Here is a 26,477-nt window from a genome sequence, read left to right on the forward strand (position 1 = left end):
TGTTATTATTTAAGATGAGAGGAAATGGAAAACAATAACACTTTCATTCCTCTAAAACCGGGCACATTGCTATACTAGGGGACTATTGTGAATTAGGGACATCCCAAGTCAGCGTGGATGTACAGCGAGATCTTTGTTCACCTTACATTTAAATTTATGCATGTTGGTACAGTCAGGGAACAGCAAGGGAATTCCAAAGACTAGTAATTTGAGGAAAGAAACTATTAGAAGAGAAAGCCTTCCGACTCCTGTATACCACAATAAAGGGGTGGGAATTTGCTGATAGTCGGTTTGGTCGAAGTAATTTACATCAATGGGACAATAGTGCTGCAAGTTCGTTGGAGCACATTTCATAGAAGTACCTGTAAAACAAACACACTGAGCTTGGCTGACAGTGTGGGGCCTATTATATTAAAGGCTAAGAGTGAGAGACAAATGGTAGATGCATCGTCCCAGGTGTGGCAACAATATTATATGCATAGCGAATGGTAACTTTGTAGAAATATAGCATACTGCCAGGTAAAAGACGTTTTCTAGCATGGTAAAGGGAGCCCATCTTTTGTTGCAACAGTCTTGGCAATGTCTTCTATGTGTTTGGTCCAAGTCATGTTCGCTGTGAATGTTAGGTGTTTAAATGATAGTCTCTCAGGTAGGCCATACCAATTAGTAGTTGAAAAGGTTTCTTATAATCGTTAAAGGAAAGGAGCTTTGTCTTAGTAGCATTAAATGTTACCATCCATTTATGTATTCCATTTAACTATAGACTATTAAAGATTCAGACAGATATTTTCTGTTTTCGGGTAAGACGAATCCTGAGAAGGTTGAACTTGTATTTCCTACCTGGTTTTTTCAAATTCTTAACTCACGTGAGTTTTTCTGAATCCCTTCATTGCCACTGTTATGACCCTGTTTTAGAAAAGTAAGTGTAATTAGTTTGTAAATTTAAACCTTTAGAACAAGATATAGATATTTTTTCTACATATATTTTTGTACTGATCACATTTAAGATATTTTTTTTATTTCTGTAGCTTTCTAATACATCTATTTTTCAGTAGTTTGCTTGATATTTTGTGAAAATATTTCCAGTATGTAAATAGACGCTAGATCATGATGGAAAACAGAACATGGAAATAGAGTATCAAAATGTATTGTAACAGAGCGGATATGAGCGCGTATAAAAATATCAGCAGCAGCGAAGGATGGATGGCAAGCGATTGTATTATCAGCAGGAGCAGTGTTTGAACTTATATGCAAGTTAGCAAGTCTGCTCGGGCTTGCATTTAAAGAAAAAAAAGAATAAAAAGGACACCATATAGTCAGGGAGAAAAAGTGGATGCTGAAAGAGATACACATGTAAAGTAAAGGTGGGAATGGGCCAGCTGTGGCCAGCATGCGGTCGGAAGAAAGAAAAACTCGGCCCACATTAAATGGCCATTTGGCAGTAAGAGACTTTTTAAGTGTCATATGAGCCGGGGAGAAAGAAAACGATAATAAACGGTTTATATTAAAAAAGAAACCGGATTTTTAATTATTTTTTTCCAGTTTTATTTTTATGAATTACTAAAGTAAACTGTAACGCCGCATAACGTTACGGTAGTGATAAGAACACATAACGTTACGGTAGTGATAAGAACACCCAAAAGTTAGGGTTGTTCGTCGGTTAGACGAACAACCCTGGTTGGCCCACTGGATATCAACTCCCGTCTTACGGCCTTGTCTTCGGGTATTTTTTGTGTATGTATCAGTTCATTCGTAGGTGACACAGGTAGTTCGTCACAACAAATACACACCGATTCCACTTCTTAATTATGTTACCATTTTCAAAAATCCAGTCTGATGCATTTAATTTCGTAGTGATAAAATTTATTTAAAAAAAAAAGAAGATATTCCATTTTATTTTATGCTATTGCATTTTTTATTTTAAAAAAACATTTGAAAATAAGTCATGTAGTTACAATGACAAGACACACAGAGATGCAAAGTTGTTAAATATCAGGAAAATTAAAAACTCTTTAAAAATAAACATGAAAATAAAATTTGGATTAATTGGTATTTTCATTTCACAACGTTTCAAATTTAACCTCCGGTCTTATTTAAATGCATCTTTATGTCAAACTATATAGGATTGGTTTGGTTTGGTTTGGTTTGGTTTGTTTTATGACATATCAACCCTTTTCGAGTTTTTTAATGCCGAATCCAATTATTTTGAGAATTGTATTTATGTTGCATTCAGTTATTTTGGAGATTTTATTATTCTTCAAGCTGTTTGTATCTTTAACTGCTAGTTTGTAGTGTTTGGTTTGGTTTGGTTGTTTTATAGTGAATTTTCTTGTTCTTGTTCCCTGTCCTGCAGAACATGAATGAGTTTTGTAATTGGAGAGAGAAAAGGGTCATAGTATTAATGTTTTGTACATTTTAAGTAAGGAAACCAGTCAGGAAGTTGGGAAGATAGAAAGAGAAAAGGGAAATGGGAAGAAGGAAAAGGGGAAAGATGGGTTGTTTTTATTTTTTTTGGTCTTGCAGAGCATAATTAAGTTTTGCAAAAGGAAGTAGAAAAACGAAACGCATCAATGTTTGGTGCATTTCGTCTCAAGAAACCAATATCTTCAAACAGCCTGATCTGGTAGCACTAGGAATCTATTGGGAATTTTGAACTGAACCCTTTACTTAATCTACAGGGTGGATTGCTCTCATTATATCAGCCATGATTAAGTAAATAATTTTAATTTTATTTTAAGTTATTTTAGTAAGAATTAAACCTGCAATCTCTAGAAGACTGTCTCTTAGAACTGATTGTATTTAACAACTTTATCGGCTATGTTATGTGACCATGTATAAATTCCCGAGTTCCACATAAATATTCCCGGGTTCCACAAGATGCAACTGAAAAAGGTGGGAGGTTACATCGTTTGAAACGTTGTGAGAATAACATTCAAGATGAGACTAGCAATTTTTAATAATCAAAATTATCCAGATTATCAATTTCAAAATTCCGAAAAATAGTAACTTCTAATTTTGCTCTTAATGATAAACTGTGACTTAGTTTAAAATAATTGTGTGTGTGTGTGTGTGTGTGTGTGTGTGTGTGTGTGTGTGTGTGTGTGTGTGTGTGTGTGTGTGTGTGTGTGTGTGTTTTAGAAGTATTTGGGAGGGGTATTTTCCCAGAATTATTTAATTGCATCTAAAAAGCTACATAAATTTGCATTTCAGTTTGAAATAAAAGCAGAAGACCCTTTCCCGAAAACAACAGGAAAAGTTCTGAGAGCAGAAATTACGGAGAATCTCTGCCCAAACGAGAGTATATTTAATCTGTCAAGCATTGAAGAATACAAAGGAAAATATGCCCGCTTTGAGCTGAAGTCATTCAAAGGTAATCAACTTCGATACGTCGCATGCGTGCACGTGTGTGTGTGTGTGTGTGTGTGTGTGTGTGTGTGCGCGCACATAATCATATATGTATATTATTCTACTCCTGTTATGTAGTGCTCTACATAGCGTGTATTTTACATCACGTAGTTCATGTTTGTATCGTTTTACTGGCCATATCATCTAGTGTGTGTATATATTCTGGTGTTGTCATTTGTAAATGTGTGCGTGTGGTTAACACAAGGAAATGCATGTATAATGACACCAAGTGTGTCTCTTGAAATGTATAAAATACTTGTTTTCGGCTCCTACATGAATGCGCGTGTGTGGGTGTCTGTACAACAAACATGACCACATTTTAGATACAGTTTTTTAACAACGAGATGAACAAACATCCTTAACTGCTTGGCCCACCAGACAAACGTACACATACCTTCTTTCATAGTTTCTACTTTCCGGCAGGTGGTCTTTGACTTGAAGAGTCTGTAAGATGCTGAAAGAATGAAGATACTTATCTCCAAAGGAAATACCAGACAACAGGTTATATTTTACATATAACTTTAGTTTCACGCTTCCCTCGGAGTTTGTCAACGTTTCTCTTTTGGTTTCTATATCTTGCTATATTGCCTGATACATTCCCATGGACGTAAAAATGACGACCTGATCGTTGAATCAATCTTCGGTAAACTGACCGACTAACTGGACTTTAACTCTCCGATGGACTGAATATAGATGAATATATCATAACTTCGTTTCTCTGTTGGTTATATGCTTTATGTAAACAGGTCAATCTTATTGTTTATTGTAACTGTAAATATTGTTTTGTATGAACTAAATACCAAGTTTTATTATTATAAATATTTTAACTAGCTTAAATATATTTGACTCGGTAAATATTTTATTGTGACTTTAAAATCTGCTATACACCCCATGCCAGAATTATATGCAAATCGTTCTAACTCCAATAGTTTTCAATGAAAATTCGTGAAACTTCGCACATTATACAGCAACACTAACTCATGCGCAGATATAAAATTTTAAGCTGATCTACGCAATAGCGAGCAAACAGCAGCCATTTTGATGACTTGCAGTTTTTTTTCAGCGTGCCAACTTTATATGCAAGATGGGACGTAAAGGTGCTTTCAGTCAAGCTGAGAAGTCTAAAATTGTTCAAAGGTTCCATAATAAGATTTCCATCTTAGAAATTGCCAAGGAATTACACCGTGATCATCGTACAATCAAAAAATATTGTACTAACCCTCGACTTTGCAACGGACATTCTGACAAAGGGAAAATTCGTAAGAAATCATATCTGTCACGTCAAACAATGAGCAAGACCAAGAGAAAAGTTTGGCGTAACCCACTTGAAACTAGCAAATAAGTTTTTGAAAAAGCTGGCGTTTCTGATGTGCCCAAATCAACTCGTTGCCGTATCCTGTGGACGATTGCAAAATTTGGAAAGCCAGAGGTCCGCCCTCAATTGAAGGATATCCACAAGAAAAAGAGGATGGAGTGGGCATGAGATCACATGAAGGTGAATTTTCAAACTGTTTTCTTCACCGATGAGTGTCGAGTGACCCTTGATGGACCCGATGGGTGGAGGGGAGGATGGTACCATAATGAGATCTACGTCCCCAAAGGATCAGGTGTCAACAAGGAGGTGATGGTGTGATGTTCTGGGCTGCAATCATTGGCAATGAGCTAGTAGGACCATTCAGAGTCGCAGATGGAGTGAAAATTACCACCAAACTTTACATTGACTTCATTAAGGAACACATGGAACCCTGGCACAAGAAGAAAAATTTGGCATTCAGAATAAAGATGGTATTCATGCATGATAATACACCGTCTCATTCTGCAATGATAGCCACTGAATATTTAGAGAGAGTTTTTGCCACACATGGGAAAATAATCTGATGGCCAGCTAGTTCTCCAGATTTAAATCCCATTGAAAATCTGTGGAGCATCTTGAAACAAAATATTTACTCCAGAGGAAGGCAATGCAACTCCAAGGATGACCTCTGGAATGCTATTCTGACTGCTGCCAAAAACATTTCATCAGATAAATTTGAAAGTTTGACATCTTCAATGGACCAAAGGCTCTTATCAATAAAAATGGCAATTATATAAGATATTGATTGTACTATGAAACCATATTGAAGTTGTTTGTTCTTTATTATTGTTTACAAATTCCTAAAATAATCAATGTTTTGATGATCTTTTAGCACTTCAGCATATTTTAGCATAGTTTGAAAAAAAAATGCAAATCACCAAAATGGCTGCCAATTGTTTATTACTGTGCAGATTAGCTTAAAATTTTAGATCTGCGCTTGTGTTAGTGTTGCCATATAATGTGCTAAATTTCACAAATTTTCATTGAAAACTATCGGAGTTAGAACAAAAATATCGATTTGCATATAATTCTGGCACGGGGGTGTAGTGTCAAATATTTATCTTCTAACATTCTTTCTCTGTTGAAATATTAAATGAATAACTGAATGCCCAGCGTTGCTCGGTCATACAATACGTTTAAACATGATATTTTAATTTATGTAGATTGTGTATGTATTATTATAGAATCAAACTGCTATTGATTATTATATATTACGAGGAATAAGTTTCCTGGTGGGATAGTATTCAAAAAAAACTTTTTAAAATAATAATGATAATTTCGTTCATCAAATTCTGTCTGTGTTTGTTTACAATTTCACGTCAGCTGATATTTGGGCTGGAAAAGTCACTTTTGATGAGTTTGGTTTTAAAATATGCAAACGAAGAAGTGATTTGCGGCGATTTTAAATGGTGCCTCTTCTTTTACCATAAACTGAACTCATTAATAAGAAAAATTAAAATAAAATGGTAATGTACACCTAGGCTTGAATAGGGGATTGTTCGATCTGTAGTCGAATACTCTACCAGATGCCAATAAATCTGTCTTTTTTTAAGAAGAAATGATTTGTTGAAATTTTATTATTTTCCTTGTTCGGTATAATGTAAAATATTCCCCTCTAAAAATTCTTCTTTTCTTTCGATAAGAAAAAACTATTTTTAAAATTGGATTTTTCGATTTTCAATACTTATTGGGTGAATTTCTGTACAAGTAATATCTAAGAACACTGCCAGACATATAAATTACCTTTGTTTGAAATTTGCAAAAGATAGGTTTAGCCGTTTCAGAACCTATGAGAAAGGAACTTACACACACACACACACACACACACACACACACACACGCAGAGTTCAAAATAGACTTCGTAGCCTCATAGCTTTTCTCTTCCCTGCAACCTCTTTCTCATAGGAGAGATATTGCGAGTTTTCTTTATCGTTATTTTCGTGGCAAGTGCTCGGCTGAGCTCCAATCTATGGTCCCTCCTCGCTAGACTTTCACAAGAAATACCCGTCTAGCAGAAAACACTATCACTAATTTCCCCCACTCTTTATCTGTTCCTAAACCTAAACGTAGATGCCATGAACAAAGCTTCTTTCTTTCTTAGAACTACACGCCTATGGAATTATCTTCCATTTTCCTGCTTTCCAACTGACTATAATATGGTTGTCTTCAAGTCTAACGTAAACAAGTTTTTGATGAACCGTCCCATATAAGTTAACAAATTTACCGAATTTCCATTATTAACGATTACTATATTGTCCAATTTCTACTGTACACTCTTTAACCTTTATCCTCAAGTGGCCTCTTGGCCTTGATAAGTGGTGATGTCTATGTAAAAAAAAAAAAAAAAAATTCTCACTTTTGCTTGTTTTGGCATTGCCTGCCATAATTATTCAAAGCTGCAATGAAAATTAAACAAAGAATTTGTGCACATCATTTAAATTTGCAAGAATTATAAATTCAGGATTAACAATGGTTAGGTGTTCGATTGTTTTCGAGACGTTTAGGAATTATTTATAAAAATTAGTAATCTGTCAATTTCATATTTGAAATATAATTTTTTGTTGTTGTTTTTTTTTTCCAGACTTTTTCCAAATTAAAAACGGCGAAATTTATTGTAAAGCTCCATTGGACAGGGAGAAATATTCACAGGTTGTTTTGTTGATAGGCGTGACTTTTCAAAGGAGACCCATCACAACATATATTACAGGTTACTATGAATCTATTTCTATTACATTCAGTTTTAGCTATCGAAATCTTTATGGATCTCTTGTATTTAATTATACACCAAGTAATGAGTAAAATTATGACACAGACATCAAATCACTTCAAAATGAGTTGATATGCTATAAAACAAAAAACGCATATATCTTATTCTATTTGTGTCTATATATATATATATATATATATATATATATATATATATATATATATATATATAAGTTAGAAAAGCATTTCATCCAAGGCATGAAAATTGTTAAACAAAATGTTTTTACTATAAGCTTTAAAAATAAAGGTACAAGATTCAATTTGAAATTTATTTATCTTCAAAGTGCACTTTTATAAATTTTACAAAGTAAGGTATAAAAATTTAATACCTTACTTTGTAAAATTTTAAATTGAATCTTGTACCTTTATTTTTAAAGCCTATAGTAAAAACATTTTGTTTAACAATTTTCATGCCTTTTCTAACTTGTATCGTATCTTTTTAAGATTATATTTTATTTAATTTATTAATTTTGATTTAAAAAAAATGAATGTGGTTTTGCATGTATTTATAAAAACTCTCCTGCTCTATATTTCAGATTGTACTTCTCCTCACACCACAACTCATTTTTGCAACCCCCTCTTTGTATTATTACAGGTCTGAATATTCTCTCTGTTTCAGTTTGTATTTCTCCTCATACCACAACTCTTTTTTTGCAACTCTCTCTTTGTCATATATGTCTGAATAATGAGAAAATCTGATTTTTTAAAACAAAAACTTTAAAATAACTTTTTTAGATTAAATTTTTTTCAGAATAGAAAATCTTTAAAATTTAATAAGGAACATATTTCATATAGGTTTCATTAAAAATATTCAGCAGATAACGAGAAGAAAAGAGATTAAAATTTCAAAAGGACTGTATAACTGGTTACGCTCAATAGTAGTCCTCGCCAGTGAAAGTCTTTGTTATTGTTATTCTGTTATTATTATTTAAAACATTTCTCTTTCATGTGAGGACTAATATATATATATATATATATATATATATATATATATATATATATAATTTTCAGAATATGAAAGATTATATAATAACAAGAGCCATGACAGCCAATGAATTGGAAGTCCAAGACTCGAGTTTCGCCCTCATTTGGGCTCAGCAGTTAGACACATCTGAACTCAGGATTCGAAACCCGAGCCTCTTGCATACGAGGCAAGCACTGAGAAAACACCCTTCACATAAGAAATTCTATTAACTAACTCAGATCAAGCAAACCGCGCTGAAATCCGACTGTCTCGACAAGGGACGCGGTCATCCAACCAGCTAATAACCCAAGCCGATGTCTCACAAGTAGGAATTTCAACTCGAAAGGACGATGCCATCCATCAATGCTAATCTAGTGAGCAATTAGTGATAGAATTTTCCGAATGTGAGAGATTATATAATTATTTCTACAGCCAAACAACGACAATATATATATATATATATATATATATATACGACTCTATATTAAAATCAAATATGGCGTAAATATACTAACACACAATTGCAACTACACTTCCAATTTTTTTTATTTATGTAATCATGCCCATATTCTTTTTATTTTATTTTAAAGTTAAAGTTTTTATTCTCCTGATGTGTCAGGGTAGAAAAGATTAAAAAAATTTACATAATAATTACATGAATGGTTCTGCACTATGAAACAAGTGCTGTTAAGAATTTAACATTTTAAAATGCTGAAAGAAATAAACGGTAAGATGGGCAACATCTTGGAATTTGGAATATAGACTTTTTGTCATTTATTTGTATATGCTTCCATAAACATATACATGTACTCATTTTCTCCTTCAACGATGTCCAGTGAGTGACGTCACCAAATTCAGCCATCCTGAGGCGTGATTAAAAGGTCTTTTCCAACAAATCACCACTCTCCCATTGTGAAAAGATCAAAAGGGCAAATCGTCCTAACTGGTCACCAAAGTTTGTATCACTGGAGAGCAAAGGTCATTTCAAGCCAAAAGAAGAAAGAATAATACTTTGATGACTGATATTTTGGGATAATTATTCGTTGAAAGATTATACAACTCTGATCATTCACAAGGCTCTCATTGGTAAATGTCTTGGCGATTTTTGAGGTTAGTGATTTCAACCCAAAGTTGAGGATTAGTCTTTTAACGACGTAAAGTCGAGAGAGAGCCGAGCAGAGTCGTCGAAGCTCACTGATGCATTGAATTATATTGAGAATTAGCTGGAGATGGCCCTCCCCCCAATAAAATTCAATCCATAATTTTCAACAACACACTATCGTCACAAGTTACCAGTAATAATCACAAATCCCGACTCTGCAAAACTATTCCAACGAATTGGAACTGTATAGACCTACATAAAATATAGACCTTTTAGAAAATCTTTCAATACGAAATATGGGCACAGTGACATGATGTGAATGTGTGTATTTTAGTTTCAAGAACCGCCGACAGATGTCGCTTGTCAGCCAAAGAACAGGGGTCGATAACTCTTCCTTTTCTAAAAGTGCGTGCAAACTAAAATTATATTTTTATACATTTTTATTCAATTTTTCTGTACAAAAAAAAAATTATCCTTAAATCTCTATAAATGTTTCATGTTTTTTAAATTATATTTTGCTACATTTTTATACAACCTTATCGTAAAAAAAAACAATTCTGAAAACAATCTATAAATGTTTTTTATCATATTTATTATTTTATTTTTATAAATTAATCACCCATTGAAAAAAAAAATTATATTAATCCATTAAAATTATATTTTGATACATTTTTATAAAATAAATATTTCGATTTTCATATTTTTGTGTTATTTATTTTGTTATTATATATTTTTGCGTTATCGTAAACACTTGCTTATATTTGAGATTCACATAATGGCCGCTAGACATCAGTTCTCTTTCGAAGAACAAGGGAAGATAATTCGTCTCTGTTGCTAATATATCACTAATATGCAGAAGTGCCGAAATATGATCCAATAATAATCTTCTGCGGGGATTTTAATTCCCAAAGAAACGTTCTATTGCTGCACATGAGAAAGTAGAAATTATATTCCAGGCACTAAAAGTTGAAATGTGAGCGATAGCGTTTTGGGTGAAGGAATAAGAATAATGTATATTGAATAATTTCACTTGGATAATTAATAAAGGATGATGTACAACAAAAAAAGGTAAATATGTAAAATGATGAATTTGTGAATATATGTTTCCACCTGTGACTATTCTCTATCTCTACAAATCTACTATCAGACCATGTATAGAGTATTGTTGTCATATTTGGACTGGTGAATCTCTGTCCCATTCGAGGGTTCTTGATAAGGTACAGAAACGTATCTGTAATTTGATTGGCTCCCTCTATTTCTTCTTTTTTGCACTCTCTCTCTCTCACAGACGTGATGTTGCTAGCCTCAGTCTTTTTTATAAATACTATTGTGGCATGTGTTCTTCTGAATTGTCTGATCTATTCCCTGCCTCCTTTGTTCCAGCTCGTTTGACTCGTTGATCTAGTGGTCTTCATCAATTTGCTGTATTGATACCTCATTGTAATACATCATATTATTCCAGTTACTTCTTTCCAAGAAGGTTATGGAACTCTCTTCCTGCTGACTGTTTTTTCTCTACCGATAACCTTCTTATTTTTTTTATTTTTTTTTTTTTGAATGGGGAGGTCACCATTTATGAAGGCTCGGAGTCCACTCGAGGATAACGGTTATTGAATTTACAGTAGTTAATGGGATAATGTCGTAATCGTTAGTAATGGAAATTTGGTAAATTGGATTACTTAAATGGACGGTTCATCAATAATTTGTTTATGTTGGACTTGAAAACAACCAAATTGTAGTCTTCTGGGAAACAGGCAAACGGAAGAGAGTTCCACATGCGTGCAGTTCTAAGAAAGAAGCTTTGTTCATGGAATCTACGTTTTGGTTTAGGCACAGATAAATAGTGGGGAAAATTATTAACAGTGGTTTCAGCTAAACGAGTGTTTTTTGGGAAAGATTGGCGAGAGGGGACCAAAGATTGGAGCTCAGACGAGCACTTGCCATGGAAATGACGATAAAACAAAGTCTTTTCAAAACTAAGGCCAATAAAAATCTCCTGTGTTTGCGATAATCATCTTTCGTTCTTGTTAACTTTAAGTGGTTTCATACCTTATCTGGAATGATTTCCATAAAAAAAATTTTTAGATGAAGAATGTTCGGGTAACAAGTGCACCTGCTTGCTCCACCGATTCTAACTTTTTCTATTAGAGATGGAATAAATTTAGTCTGCAAATGCCTTCTAAGGATTTTTGTTATAATGTAGTTAAGTCAATATTAATCATAGCAGGGAATCTAGAAAAAGAAAAATGGTTGACTGCAACAACCTTCTGTAAATTTCTGTAGGAAAAATGGCAAATGAGGCTGGCATTGCAGAATTTTGTCACAATCTAATAAACATGACATCAACCGTAGAAACAAAAATTGTAAAAGAGGCTGGAGTGCTCCGTTTTCTTTTTTAGTTATGTAATCTGGTTTACGTGACGTATAAGGGAGCAGTGATTACTGGCCAATCTATCAGTATCTTATAAATTCCAGTAATTGTATTCTTCACTGCAACCTCTCTCTCTATCTCAAGTGGCTTCACGCCTTACATCAAGTGGAATCACGTCTTATCTGAGGCGATTTCCACTTTTTTTTTTAATAATTGTTAAACATGGTTGGTGCTTTCCACAAAGGACAGTGATCTGTTTTATTGATTTCACTGCTGCATTCGACTGCCGACCGCGGCACCCCCCTCCCCCGGAAAAAAATCTTATGAAATAAAAAAAAAAGGAGAAAAACATTTCCTGCTACTAAACAACATTCATTTATTTACATAATGCTTTAATAAACATATAACAAAAAAAAGTAATAAAAACTATCGCCCCTTCTCAATTATTTGGTGTGATGCTAGTTAATGCCGGTACTATTTTTTTAAGAGGAGGAGGTAAACTGTTGTGGCCCAGATGTATCACAAAAGAGGATACAGACACGGATATGGGTCAGAAAAAAGTACTTCTATTGAGAAGAAAACAGAATATACAGAGAATAACAGTCGTAGCACTTAAATTTGTTTTGATAATTGATTTTAATGTGTTTTCAGATGAGACGTTGAAGATTGTGATTTCAGTGAAGGATATCAATGATCATCTACCTCGTTTCCAACCTCCCAGCCTTTTCTACAGCATTCCAGGCACAGCTCAATTCTTCTATCATGTCGGACAAATAAAAGTAAGTAAAATATTAACATTTGCATTAAATCAGAAAATGAAAGCGAATCTACGTGATGATATAACATAATTATCAAATCAAACATTATGCTTGATGTCAATAAGTTGCCTCCCTTGCATATCAGTTGAGAGATTAATGTGCATACATATTATTTTTAGTAATGCGAGGTGCTCCTCTATAAATATATTAATACGAAAACGTAGCAAAAATAAGAATTGAAGGTCTTCTGGGTTGTCAAATGTCGGCCAGCAGTTATCCTCGAACAAAGATCGTCTATGCTGGAGTGTTCAGTGGACAGGGACAAGAGTGAGAAGAGAGGAGAGGGGTCTTTCTTCAATGCTTGCTGGATTATTTCTGCTTACCAACCATGAATCCTGAATGGGCTTAAGAAGTTCCTTAGAAGACAGATTGTATTAATGCACCTCGTAAGCTGATTGGTTAGTGTGTGGCCAAATCGCATAGCAATGGATATTGATTCGCAAGAGAAAGTAAATCTTTATTTTATCAATACCATTATTTAATTTGATCAGGTTCATTGCGTCTTAACTTTAGTGATCTGGCGAGAACCAGTGTAGCAACATGGTTATGCCATATGCCGTTATGTAATAGAAGATTATAAAATGATTGAAACCTATTTTTCTTTAATTAACCAGTGAATTTCCACACATCTTGCAAGCAAATAATTAAATCTGTTTCATTACTGTAGGTGATTGATGAGGATGCTGGTGAAAATGGAACCTCCAAGTTTAGCATCAGTGGAAAGGATAACAAATTCTTTTATATCAACCCCTCATCAGGTGAGTTGCATATCCTGTTCGAGGCAGCAGAAAAGATAGAAACCAAATTCAACTTGGAAGTAACAGCTGTTGATCAAAATGGTAATGGCCTTGTAGGAAAAGCACCATTAGAGGTAAGTGTTGCATAGGTCCTAAATAGGGACCTTTTTTGTTGTTCGATTCTCTTGTCCCCTCATGATCACACACATGGAATAGTTTGACGTTTTTTTTTATTTTCCTATTGGATCCATTCCTTAACTAAAGAGTCTTTCTTGTTTACTTTATTTATCCCAAACCAAACATATTATCACTACAGAGGTCGCTAGATGCTGGAAGGGTTTCTACTCTTTTAGGTTCTTTTCTCGGGCTGCTTCTTTTTGGAATTCTTATCCCCTTCATTATTTCCCTGACCACACAAACATGTTCAAGTTATCAATGACTGTCAGACTGCTAAGAATTGTCTCCCTTGTTTCATATTTGTAAAAATTATCAAATATCCCTTGTTCTATGTAATAAGGAAGTAGAGTTATCTGCTCGGAGTTCTTTTTCTCTTTTGTAAATTTTTAATCTCCATAATGTAAATAAAATGATTGCCTCGTGCACGTGTTAAGGAAAAACATGTCTATGTGTTTCTATTGAATTTATCCTTCAATCTGGAATATCAAGTCGACTTAAAACAAGGTATGTTTTGATTCGATTAATTCTTGAATTTATAAATACCTATTACAACATACAGAAATTTGGGCACTTCCCCAAACAAAAAAACATGCTACAAAAAAAATATAAGTCCACACATCACTTTTTTTATGAATAATTTTTGCATTTTTATTGTATAGAAACACTGTATTTCTGTATGTTATTTAGATTTCTTATATGCCTTGATTACTGTCTTTATAGTTTGTCATAGACAAATTATTAATAAATGAAATGGTTGTTTTTTTGTTCTGTCACCAGTTTTTAATTATCTTCTATTTTTTGACATGTGCATTATTGCCACCCCAAAACACAGTGAATTTTTATAACATTCTACATGCTTGGAGAATTAATTCAATGTTGCTAATCTTGATTTAAAAAAAAATAGAATATCAAATATTCTGATTTTACAAATGTCATTGATTCGAAAGTTCGATGTCATCATATTCAAATCTTAAGAGATGGCTCACTATGATGTTCTTAATAGAAGTTGCTCAAACCTTTTCTATGCCCAATTGCATACTCAAGTCTCGCAATTGTTTGATCTGAAGGTTCACCATAAATGTTGATATGCACTGTGTGTGAAAAACCCTTCTTAATAATTTTAAGCCATGTAGTTGGAGTTTTTCTCCAAATTCTTCTTTTTCCACTCAAGCAATATTTCTCGTGCATTTAATGCCGCAAAGCTTAAACTCGTCAACGTGAAACAACCTGCAACAGTTTGTACACACATCTGGGGATGTTTAACATAATTTTCATTACTATAAAACATTCACCGTAATTAAACCGCATCGTCACAGCCGTGCAAACAATTCAAATTAATGGCTGTCTCTTTTGCTAAATAACTTTAGCAAACACAATCGAATATTTTATATAAATCTTCAAGAATTATTTTTGAATAATTCCACTATAAAAAATGTTTTAATATTTTTAAATAGTTCAATATTTAATATTGGCATTCCAATAGTCAAGATTTCTTAGAACCAGGCTCTATTTTGATAACAAATAAGTAGTTTTGTTATATATTGCTTGATAACATTACAGATTTACAGCCATCTTGTTTGGGGATGCATTCATATGCAGAGGCACAAAAATGACGACTATTTTCATGTTCGACCGCTTTATGAATGGATTTTTTGTAGATTTTATTAAAATTCAATGATTCAATATTTTTTTGTAAAATTCCATAATTTATAAAAATATAAATAATTTTTGTACAATTTTTTTATAATTATTTTCTCATCAATATTTTTATAAAAATTATTGTAAATTTTCTCATTTGTTTTTATGGTCATTTTGCATTTCCAAAATCAAATAAAATTTATTAGCAAAAAAAAAAAAATAGGAAAGTGTAATGAACCATGTAGAAAGATAGTTAGAAGATATTTACATCCATAAAGCTTAAATGTTTGTCGAAGGCCACGTTAAACCTGAATATGGAAGTATGTGTCACAACTTTTTCTGGCAAACTGTTCCATGGCGCAGACATGCTTCTCTGAAGACTACAACATGGTCGTCTTCAAAGCCAATGTCAATATATTCTTGCCTAAACTGTCCCCACAAATCATCAAACTTAGTTCATTCAACTAATTATCCTCAATCTTCTCATGATATTCTTCATCTTTAAATTGACAATCATTTCATTCTAATAATCTTTATCTTCAAGAGACTTTTGGTCTTGATAAGTGATGGGGCATTAGCATTTTTTCTTTTACTAAGAAGTCACTACTTATCAAGGACCAGAGGGCACTCGAGGATAAGGGTTAATAAGTGTATTGTGGTCAATGGGACAATATCGCAGTAATCGTTAGTAGTGGAAATTTGGAAAATTGGATTACAGAAAAGGATGGCTCATCAAAACTTGTTTACGTTGGACTTGAAAACGACCGTATTGTAGTCAGCTGGAAAGCAGAGAAAAGGAACAGAGTTCCACAGGAATGCAATTCTAAGAAAGAAACTTTGTTCATGGAATGTACGTTTAGGTTTAGGCACAGATAAAGAGTGGGGAAATTATTGATAGTGGTTTCTGCTAGACGAGTGTTTTTTGTGAAAGTTTGGCGAAGGGGGGATCATAGATTGAAGCTCAGTCGAGCACTTGCCATGGAAATAAAAGAAAGTAAATAATGTTAAAAACCTGATTCCTTTTTTCTCTGTTGTTTCTACCTTTTTATGCCTTAAGCATATCAACACGACCTCAGATACGATCAGATTCTTTAAAGATTTCATCTGAAAGTTCCCAACACTGTCTATGCAATGCGTTCTTTATTTTTACAATTTTTGTATAATTATTTTCTGATTTAAGTTTTTTTATAAAAATTATTATAAATTTTCTCATTTGTTTTATGGTCATTTACATTTTGAAAATCAAATAAAATGTATTAGCAAAAAAATAGGAAAGCGCAAAAAAATATGCAGAAGATATTTCCACAAAGTTTAAATGTTTGTCGAAAGTCAACACAACCTCAAATATGATCAGATGGTTTAAAAATCTCACCTGAAAGTTTCCAATACTGTCCACGTAACGCATTCTTTATCGCATGGACACGAAATCAGTTAATATTATGTTACACAAGATAGATTATTACCATTCTCCAACAACATGTTTTTCAAACGAGGGTCATTCCAAAAATAAAGCTTCCTATTTTTTTTTTAACTCGAAAAGTTAAAGAGCTACGAAGACATGAGTGGTACTATTAAAATGAGCGACAGTTTGTTCTCCAGAATTAATTTTTCTACATAGTTATCACCATTCTCAATGCACTTTTGCCAGGAATATAATGACGCATCTCTGCTTCTGATGCATGTTCATGACAGGGGTAGCTTTCTTAGTCTTACACCATCAATATCTGCTATGGAGAAATGAAACTTTCAGGTCATAAATGCATAAGTTCAGTGATCATAACAATGCAATTTACAATCCCCCTTTGATCCATTTGGATGGAATAAAAAATAGGAGTCATTACTTTTCGAACGCCCCTCGTAGTATAAAAATGATCATCTTGGAAATAAAAGGCATTTCTCCAACCCCTAAAATCTACCTGCTTACCTCTCCACGAGGGAAAAGTTAGACACAAGGTTTTTAATGTGAGGTAAATCTAGTTCTCTCTACAATAGCCAAACTTGATGAACAAAAAATCTGTATAGTTACGTTGGCAGTCTCTCATAGATGAGAGTATCTCAATATAGATATAGATAATATAGATAATAAACTCATCCTCCACTAAAAAGAAGAGGTAAATGCCTGGAAAGATGGATTCTTGAGACAGAACACATATTGCACTTTCATCTTAGCAAAAAAGCCGGATTTGTTTACCTCCCTCTCACAGAAGTAATCCAGCTCCCACCTAAGAAAGGGGTACTCTGACCGAATTTCATGAATATCCTAGTTGGTCCCACGAAAAAGAGTGTACCCATCCTCCTCAAAAAGGAAGAGACGAAATCAAATAAACTCTTTGCTGCCTCATGTAATACAGACATAACGATAGTGATGATGAGGAGAGAAGACATTTATATTACAGTCCTTTTAACACATTTTAGAGGAGAAGGAGATACTTCACTTATGATGATGGTGGGGAGGACACATAATCTTCGAAGGGTTACACAATGTTCATTATAAGATGATAAACACAATTACCTTTCGTTCGTGATGAAGGTTGACACAAGACAACAGTTACAACATAATGATGACTTCTTTATTCATCTGATCGGCCGGTCGATGACGTCAGACGTTCAAATTTGGATCTACATAGTCTAAATGTTTTCCTTTCGCTTCCAAGGGCTCAACTGACCAACTGACTGGATCTCTTGCTGACTGACTTTTTCTGATTAAAATCCGAACCAATAATATGGAGAAATGTCCTTTGTCTATGACGTCAGAAGTGTGTTTTTCAAACGTGACTAATTTCACGTGGCTTTACATATGTTTGTCCAACACACTTTTGACAACAAAAGAATCCTCAATTCTAATCTAACCTATTTTTAAACAATATAATTTAATTTGCATTGTTCATTCTTTTAGCTGACATTTTTAATATTCCGATTTCTAAAAGAATTAACAATCAACTCTTTTTGCCGATATAAACAATATTTAACTATTTCTAATACAATTTAACAATAGACTAAATTTCTAACATTCCATTTCTTAACTTTGCCTACAGGGTTCGATTCTAGGCTTATCCTAATCTCATTTTCACTTATCTAACATTCTTCTTATTTACATGGAAAGGGGACAACCCTTTTCCATGTAACACTCAGACGAAGCAGATACTATACTTTGATCTTAGCTAAAAGTCAAAATAAAAATTTAAGTCATTTTAATTAAAAAAAAATGTTGATCGTATTTTAGGTTTTCGTATACGACAGTAAGTTCAATCTTGAAATAAATGTTGACAAGCCAGTGGATTTTGTGGAAACAATTTTGGACTCTTTTATTGGGTAAGTTTTTTTTTATCTGCTTTGATTTTAATGATTTTTATTTATAAATCTCGAATGTCGTAATAGTTGGCATCATTATTTTATCTATAAATGTGTTAGATGGCCACCTAACGTTGCACAGTCGTACAATACACTTAAACATGATATTTTAATTTATGCAGATTGTGTATATATTATTATAGAATCAATCCTCTATTGATTATTACGTATTATGAGGAATAATGTGCCCGGTGGACTAATTATCAAAAAAAAAAAAATAATAATAATAATGATAATGTAGTTCATCAAATTCTGTGTGTGTTTGTTTACAATATCACGTCAGCTGTAGAAGTATGAAGAAATGTTTACAATATTACGTCAGCTGTAGAAGAATAAAGAAATGATTTGCAGCGATTTTAAATGGTACCTCTTCTTTTATCCTAAATTGAACTCATTAATAAGAAAGAATTAAAATAAAATGGTGAGGTACACTCGGGTTTGAACAGGGAATCATTCGATCTGTAGTCGAATGCTCTTCCACTAAGCTACATCTCCAGATGAAAATAAATCGTTTTTTGTTTTTTTAAGACGAAATGATTTACTGAGATTTTATTATTTCTTTTGAAATGATTTACTGAGATTTTATTATTTCTTTTGTAACTCCTCTTTTTTGTCTATAAAAGAGAAAGACTATTTTTAAGATCGAATTTTTCAATTTTCGATACTAATTGAAGGAATTTCTGTACAAAATTATCTAAGAACACTGCCAGACATACAAATTACCCTTGTGTGAAATTTGCAAAAGATAATCTCAGCCGTTTCAGAACCTATGAGGAAGGAACTCACACACACACACATACATACACACACACACACACACACACTCAAAATAACTTTTATATAAGAGTAGAGATTAAGTCTGACAAAGATTCTCTCTCTCTCTCTCTCTCTTTCTCTCTCTCTGTATGTTTATGTCTACCTCTCTCTGTCAGTATTTTATTTAGACTGCCAGTATTTATTTATTTTTTTTTTTTACATTTTCACCCCAAACAAGGCACATTGCCACTTTGTTGTAGGGGGCTACTATCAGGGACTTAAGCATCAGGGGTACTGTGTAGGAAGTTGGGCAGCAAGATGTCAGTTCACGTTACACTTGAACTTCTGCATGTCAGTACAGTTGGGGAAGCAGAGACCCGGAATGAAATTTCAAAGTCTAGCGGTTCTGGGGAAGAAACTGCTGGAGTAGAAAGCTCTCTTACATCTAGGATCTCTACTGTGTAGGGGTGGGATTTATCTGCTTGTTGGGTTTGTCAAGGGTATTTACAACATGGGGGCACAAGTGCTTGCAGTTCGTCAGAGCATTCACCATTAAAATACTTGTAGAACAGGCAGAGGGATGCAACATTTCGTTGGTGGGATAGAGGCTGAAGCTTAGATGACAGTTCAGGACCTATCAAGTTGGAGACTCTCTTTTGGACCTTGTCTAGAAGTGAGAGACTAGTAGCAGATGCGCCAGCCCAAATATGACAACAATACTTCATACATAGGCGAATGGTGGCCTTACAGAGGTACAAGATACTTTTGGGCGTTAGTAGTTTTCTAACACAGTAGAGAGAGCCCAGCTTCCTCGCAACGATCCTGGCAATGCTTTCAATGTAATTGTTGTAACTCATGTTTACTGCAAACGTAAGGCCGAGGAGTTTAAAAGATGTACTTTCAGATAATGAATCTTTGGCCATTGCTATTGGTGGTAGAGAAGGTTTCTTGTAATTATTGAAGGAAACAAGTTTAGTCTTGGCAACATTGAATGTGACCATCCATTTTTGTCTCCATTCCACTACGGATTGGAGGTCATCTAGTGTTTCTGCCATTTCCTTAGATATGTGTTCATTTGTTTTTTTGTTGTGCCTGTTATAGAGTGTGGTGTCATCAGCATATATAACCATCTCAGAGGCAATTTTGTCAGGGAGGTCATTTATGAATATCAGGAATAGTAGAGGTCCAAGGATAGATCCCTGGGGCACTCCCGCATTTATATCATATTGTTTAGATGTACGACCGTCGAGGACAACCTGGATTTTTCTCTTATCTAAGGAGGATTTAATTATGTTAAGTATTCTACCAGTGATACCATATGATCTAATTTTCCTGAGGAGACCCTCATGCCATACCCTGTCAAAAGCCTTAGATATATCTAGAGCTACTGCTCTTCCCTCTCCCACTTTGTCAAGTGACTGGTATATACATTCAGAGATTACAGTGAGGATATCTGCTGTGAAACGGGCTTGCCTAAATCCATATTGTTGATCAGTCAGAAGTTTTGCATCTGTAAGGTGCATTCCACAGGTTTAACCGACATAAGTCCAGTTCAAACAGACAGAAGTACATAGAAGCTAGAAGTAACGTTAAGAAAGAAATAGCGACAGCTAAGAGGGAATTTACGGAAACCACTAAAAAACGCATCGAAGCACAAAAACTAGGAACTCGTGACTTCTGGAAAGTCTACAACAGTGTAGTAAATAAATGGGCAATCAACAATTCCCCCACTAACCAACAATCACGAGGTTGTTTGCTCAGCAACTGAAAAGGCTAACATGCTTGCCAGTCGGTTTGCCTAAAACTCCACACTGGACCCTCCCAACCACCCCCTACCTCAATTTCCTATGCAGACAGACGCCACGCTAGACGATCTGAAAACCACACCTGCTCAGGTGCATGCTATCATAAAAAACCTTGACACTTCAAAAGCATGTGGACCCAACCTCATCCCAGCTGTGCTATTAAAAAGTGCTCAGCCGAAGTAGCTCCAGTTCTCTCCAAATGCCTTAATGAATCTTGCTTTCCGGGCCTGTTGAAAAACTGCTTCTGTAGTACCAGTATTCAAGAATTCTGGCGAAAGAAATGACCCATTAAATTATCGCCCTATTAGCCTCCTCCAACTTTTTGCCAAAATATTTGAGACCTTAATTAACTATGCTCTAGTCCAGCACCTTACAGATGCTAAACTTCTGACCGACCAACAATATGGATTTAGACAAGCCCGTTCCACAGCAGACATCCTCACTGTAATCTCTGAACGCATATACCATTCACTGGACAAAGCGGGAGAGGGCAGAGCGGTAGCTCTAGATATATCTAAGGCTTTTGACAGGGTATGGCATGAGGGTCTCCTCAGGAAGATTAGATCATACGGTATCACTGGTAGAATACTTAACATAATTAAATCCTTCTTAGATAAGAGAAAAATCCAGGTTGTCCTCGACGGTCATGCATCTAAACAATATGATATAACTGCGGGAGTGCCCCAGGGATCTATCCTTGGACCTCTATTGTTCCTGATATTCATAAATGATCTCCCCGACAAAATTGCCTCTGAGATGGTTATATATGCTGATGACACCACACTCTATAGCAGGCACGACAGGAAAACAAATGAACATATATCTAAAGTAATGGCAGAAACACTAGAGGATGACCTCCAATCAGTAGTGGAATGGGGACAAAAATGGATAGTCACATTCAATGCCGCCAAGACTAAACTGGTTTCATTCAATAATTACAAGAAACCTTCTCTACCACCTATAGCAATGGCCAACGACTCTTTATCTGAGAGTACGTCTTTCAAGCTCCTTGGCCTAACGTTCACAGGAAACATGAGTTGGAACAATTACATCGAGGGCATTGCCAGGGCCGCTGCGAGGAAGGTGGGCTCTCTCTACCGTGCTAGAAAACTACTAACACCCGAAAGTATTCTGTACCTCTATAAGGCCACCATTCGCCCATGTATGGAGTATTGCTGTCATATTTGGGCTGGTGCATCGGTTACTAGTCTCTCGCTCCTTGACAAGGTTCAAAAGGGCGTCGCAAATCTGATAGCCCCTGAACTGGCATCTAAGCTTCAATCTCTGTCCCATCGACAAAACGTTGCATCCCTCTGCCTGTTCTACAAGTATTTTAATGGTGAATGCTCTGATGAACTGCAAGCACTTGTACCCCCACGACGTGAACACCCTCGACAGACCCGACAAGCTGCAAAATCCCACCCCCACACTGTAGAGATCCCTAGATGTAAAAGATCTTTCTACTCCAGTAGTTTCTTCCCCAGAACTGCTAGACTTTGGAATTCCATTCCAGGTCACTGCTTCCCCAACTGTACTGACATACAGAAGTTCAAGTGCAACGTGAACCAGCATCTTGCTGCCCAAATCCCTACATAGTACCCCAGTAGATGTTTTCCCTGATAGTAGCCCCCTACACCAAAGTGGCAATATGCCTTGTTTTGGGCTGAAAATGTAATAAAAAAATAAATAAATAAATAAATGGACTAGAGCTTGATTAATTATGGACTCAAATATTTTGGCGAAAAGTGGGAGGGAGGCTAATGAGGCGATAATTTACTGGGTCAGTTCTTTTGCCAGAATTCTTGAAAACTGGTACGACAGAAGCAGTTTTCCAGCAGGGCAAGAAAGCAAGACTCATTAAGACATTTGTTGTAAAGTTTGGAGAGAACTGGAGCTACTTCGGCAGAGTATTTTTTTAATAGCATAGCCGGGATGAGATCAAGTCCACATGCTTTTGAAGTGTCAAGGTTTTTATGATAGCATGCACCTGAAAAGGGGTGATTTTCAGATCGTCTAGCATGGCGTCTGTCCGCAAAGGAAAGTCAGGAAGGGGGTGGTTAGCAGGGTTCAGTGTGGAGTTGGAGGCAAACCGACTGGTGAGCATGTTAGCCTTTTCGGTTGCTGAGCAAACAACCTCATGATTGTTGGTTGGTGAGGGAATTGTTGATTGCCCATTATTTACTGTTTTGTCCATTTCTTCATCACTTTCTTTTTGTCTGTCTGCCTCCCTCAATGTCAACAATCTTCGGACTCATACAATGATGATGATGATGATGATGAACGTTAACATAAACTTTGTAAAGACGGGGTGGATATTGCCATTGCACACTTAGTAGTAGTGGCTGAGTTAATCGTACCAATTTCGTAGTAAATTAATGTTGATGTCATCATACTATTTTTTGTTTTGTTTTTGGCAATATGGAGTTTAAGATTCTACTGTTGCTATGTTTTTTATTATTATCAATATGGGGTTTAGGACATGTAAGATGTGCTTGGTTATATAATTGCTATTTTAGTCACATAAATTATTTCCAGTTGAAAAACCCCAGATTTCCAGCTATCAGTATTTATGCAGAGAGTCGGATTATTTTCTTCTTTTCCTTCTCTTCATGAACAACAGGAAAGAGGTTCACTCTTAGTATGAACAGTAGCAATAGTTTTTTCTTCTATTCAACGACAACAGTTAAAAAAAACAATACACACAGACAATATGACGTTTAAAAATGAACAGTCATCAAGCGAATAATCCAAATAATTAATCGGCATCTGAAAATTTTGAGGCATAATAGATGGTTGAGATCTGAATTGGTTGATTATCACACATGCAATGTAAATGCTATTAAAGTGAGTCTTATTAAAGTGAGTCTTGTAGTGGAATGGGGACAAAAGTGGTTGGTCGCGTTCAATGCTGCCAAGACTAAACTAGTTTCATTCAATAATTACAAGAAACCCTCTCTACCACCAATAGCAATGGCCAACGACCCTTTATCTGAGAGTCCATCTTTCAAACTCCTTGGCCTAACGTTCACAGGAAAACATGAGTTGGAACAATTACATTGAAGTGCATTGCCAGGGCCGCTGCAAGAAAGGTAGGCTCTCTCTACCGTGTGCTAGAAAACTACTAACACCCGAAAGTATCCTGTACCTCTATAAGGCCACCATTCGCCCATGTATGGAGTATTGCTGCCACATCTGGGCTGGTGCATCTGCTACTAGTCTCTCGCTCCTTGACAAGGTTCAAAAGAGAGTCGCAAATCTGATAGGCCCTGAAACTGGCATCTAAGCTTCAGCCTCTGTCCCATCGACGAAATGTTGCATCCCTCTGCCTGTTCTACAAGTATTTTAGTAGTGAATGCTCTGATGAACTGCAATCACTTGTGCCCCCACGACGCGCGCACCCTCGACAAACCCGACAGGCTACTAGATCCCACCCCCACACTGTAGAGGTCCCTAGATGTAAAAGATCTTTTTACTCCAATAGTTTCTTCCCCAGAACCGCAAGACTCTGGAATTCCATTCCAGTTCCCTGCTTCCCCAACAGTACTGACGTGCAGAAGTTCAAGTGTAACGTGAACCGACACCTTGCTGCCCAAATCCCTACATAGTACCCCAGTAGTTGTTGCCCCTGATAGTAGCCCCCTACACCAAAGTGGCAATTTGCCTTGTTTGGGGTGAAAATGTAATAAAAAAAAAAAAAAAAAAAAAAAAAGAGAGAGAGATGTTGTTGCGTTCTCTGTTCGTGTTATGGCGAGATTCATATATATAAAATGTTCATATGTAATAGAAGCTCTTAGAGTGAGGAAACAGTGTTCAGACAGTCTTAGTGATAATATTGTAGATATGAGATGTTTTTTTTGTTTTTTTTTTACACAGTGATCACCACTTATCAAGGCCTGGGAAGCCACTCAGGGATATGGGTTATTGTAAGTACATTACGTTAGTGTGGAGATTTGATGAAGTGTTTACTTAAGGGGGCGGTTCATTAGGAATTTGTTAACATTGGACTTGAAGACATCCAAGTTGTAGTCCGGTGGGAAGCAGGCAGACGGAACACATGATATATATAAGGCATATAATGACAATTTTCACTTTACCTTTTTGGTAGAATTACAACACAAAGACGACGTTTATAAAAACACATGATGGGTTTATTTCTTCTCCCGACCGGTTGTGGTTTTCATAGTCAAGAATTCAAGTTTCACATTCTAAGTTTCAAAGGTGACCGTCTCACTTCTAGACGTTCAAATCCCATGTCTGGACTGTCGTCTGTCATCCTCCCTCAGTTTTTCTCCGCTTAACTCTAAAGTTTCTAACTATATCGAGAACTTCCCATTTTCCATGGCGTCATACACATGTTAAAACATGTGTCTTCTTTCACGTGTTCTGGAAATGCGTGTCCAAAACTTTTTCCTTTGTTTACAAAAGGAATTTTAACCTATATTCCCAGTAACCTATATTTCCAATATGTTAAAAACATGTTTATTAAATTATCTTATAGTTGCATTCTTCAATTGAATTTTCATAACAGAATTGACAATGCACATTCTTTTCTTAAAACTATTTTATCTCTAAGCTTAACAATGGTTTGTTTTACATTCCATTTGCTAATTCTCTCTCGTAATCTATTTCTAAACCTAAATTACGAGGTTCGAATTTCGTCTATTCTATTTCATTCTCATTTTAACTAAATCTCTCTTTTTTTATATACTTACATGAAAAGGGGACAGCCCTTATCATGTAACATAAACAGACATCTCGTTGCTCAACTCCCTACAGTCTAAGTCTCAACATGACAATGTTAACATTGGGAGGTGACAACGGTCAAGTGGTTAACATGAACTCAGTTTTTCTATTTCAATATTTTGGACTTCTTGGAGTTCTTCCTAAAAATCCTTCTGCAAATATTCGCCATGTTGGAAACTCCTGCTTTCAAATGTTAAAGAATTTTTTCTATTTTTTTATTTTTTTATTTTCCAGAAATTTAAGTCAGATTCTTGAATTTAACATTACGGTCGACCAAGTGCAAGTTCATCAAGATTCAACCAAACATCTTGACCTTCAAGGGTGAGTTGCAATTTATTTTTAGGATTTCTTTTAAGTATATGTATACTATTAAAAAGTTATATTTTTTTAGTTTGTCTGTGTGTACCCAAATAGAAATATGATTGGTTGATAAAAAGGAATAGAACACTTAAAATTAAAAGCCTATTTTAGTTCAAATATCATGTGAGTT

General features: G+C 35.1%; 1 protein-coding gene across 1 annotated transcript in view; it reads left to right on the forward strand.

Annotated features, from left to right (window-relative positions):
- The window catches only part of LOC145286323 (protocadherin Fat 4-like), a 342,844-nt gene that overhangs the window by 282,378 nt on the left and 33,989 nt on the right, over window positions 1-26,477 (forward strand). Inside the window, exons 39-44 of the mRNA XM_080135245.1 lie at window positions 3,211-3,370; window positions 7,341-7,466; window positions 12,614-12,741; window positions 13,448-13,651; window positions 18,556-18,644; window positions 26,222-26,308. Of these exons, the coding sequence (XP_079991371.1) occupies window positions 3,211-3,370; window positions 7,341-7,466; window positions 12,614-12,741; window positions 13,448-13,651; window positions 18,556-18,644; window positions 26,222-26,308 (794 nt within the window). The remainder of the gene's footprint in view (window positions 1-3,210; window positions 3,371-7,340; window positions 7,467-12,613; window positions 12,742-13,447; window positions 13,652-18,555; window positions 18,645-26,221; window positions 26,309-26,477) is intronic.

Source organism: Euprymna scolopes, chromosome 10 (genome assembly GCF_053919585.1).
Source record: "Euprymna scolopes isolate OS-2025 chromosome 10, ASM5391958v1, whole genome shotgun sequence".
NCBI classification, from domain to species: Eukaryota; Metazoa; Mollusca; class Cephalopoda; order Sepiida; family Sepiolidae; genus Euprymna; species Euprymna scolopes.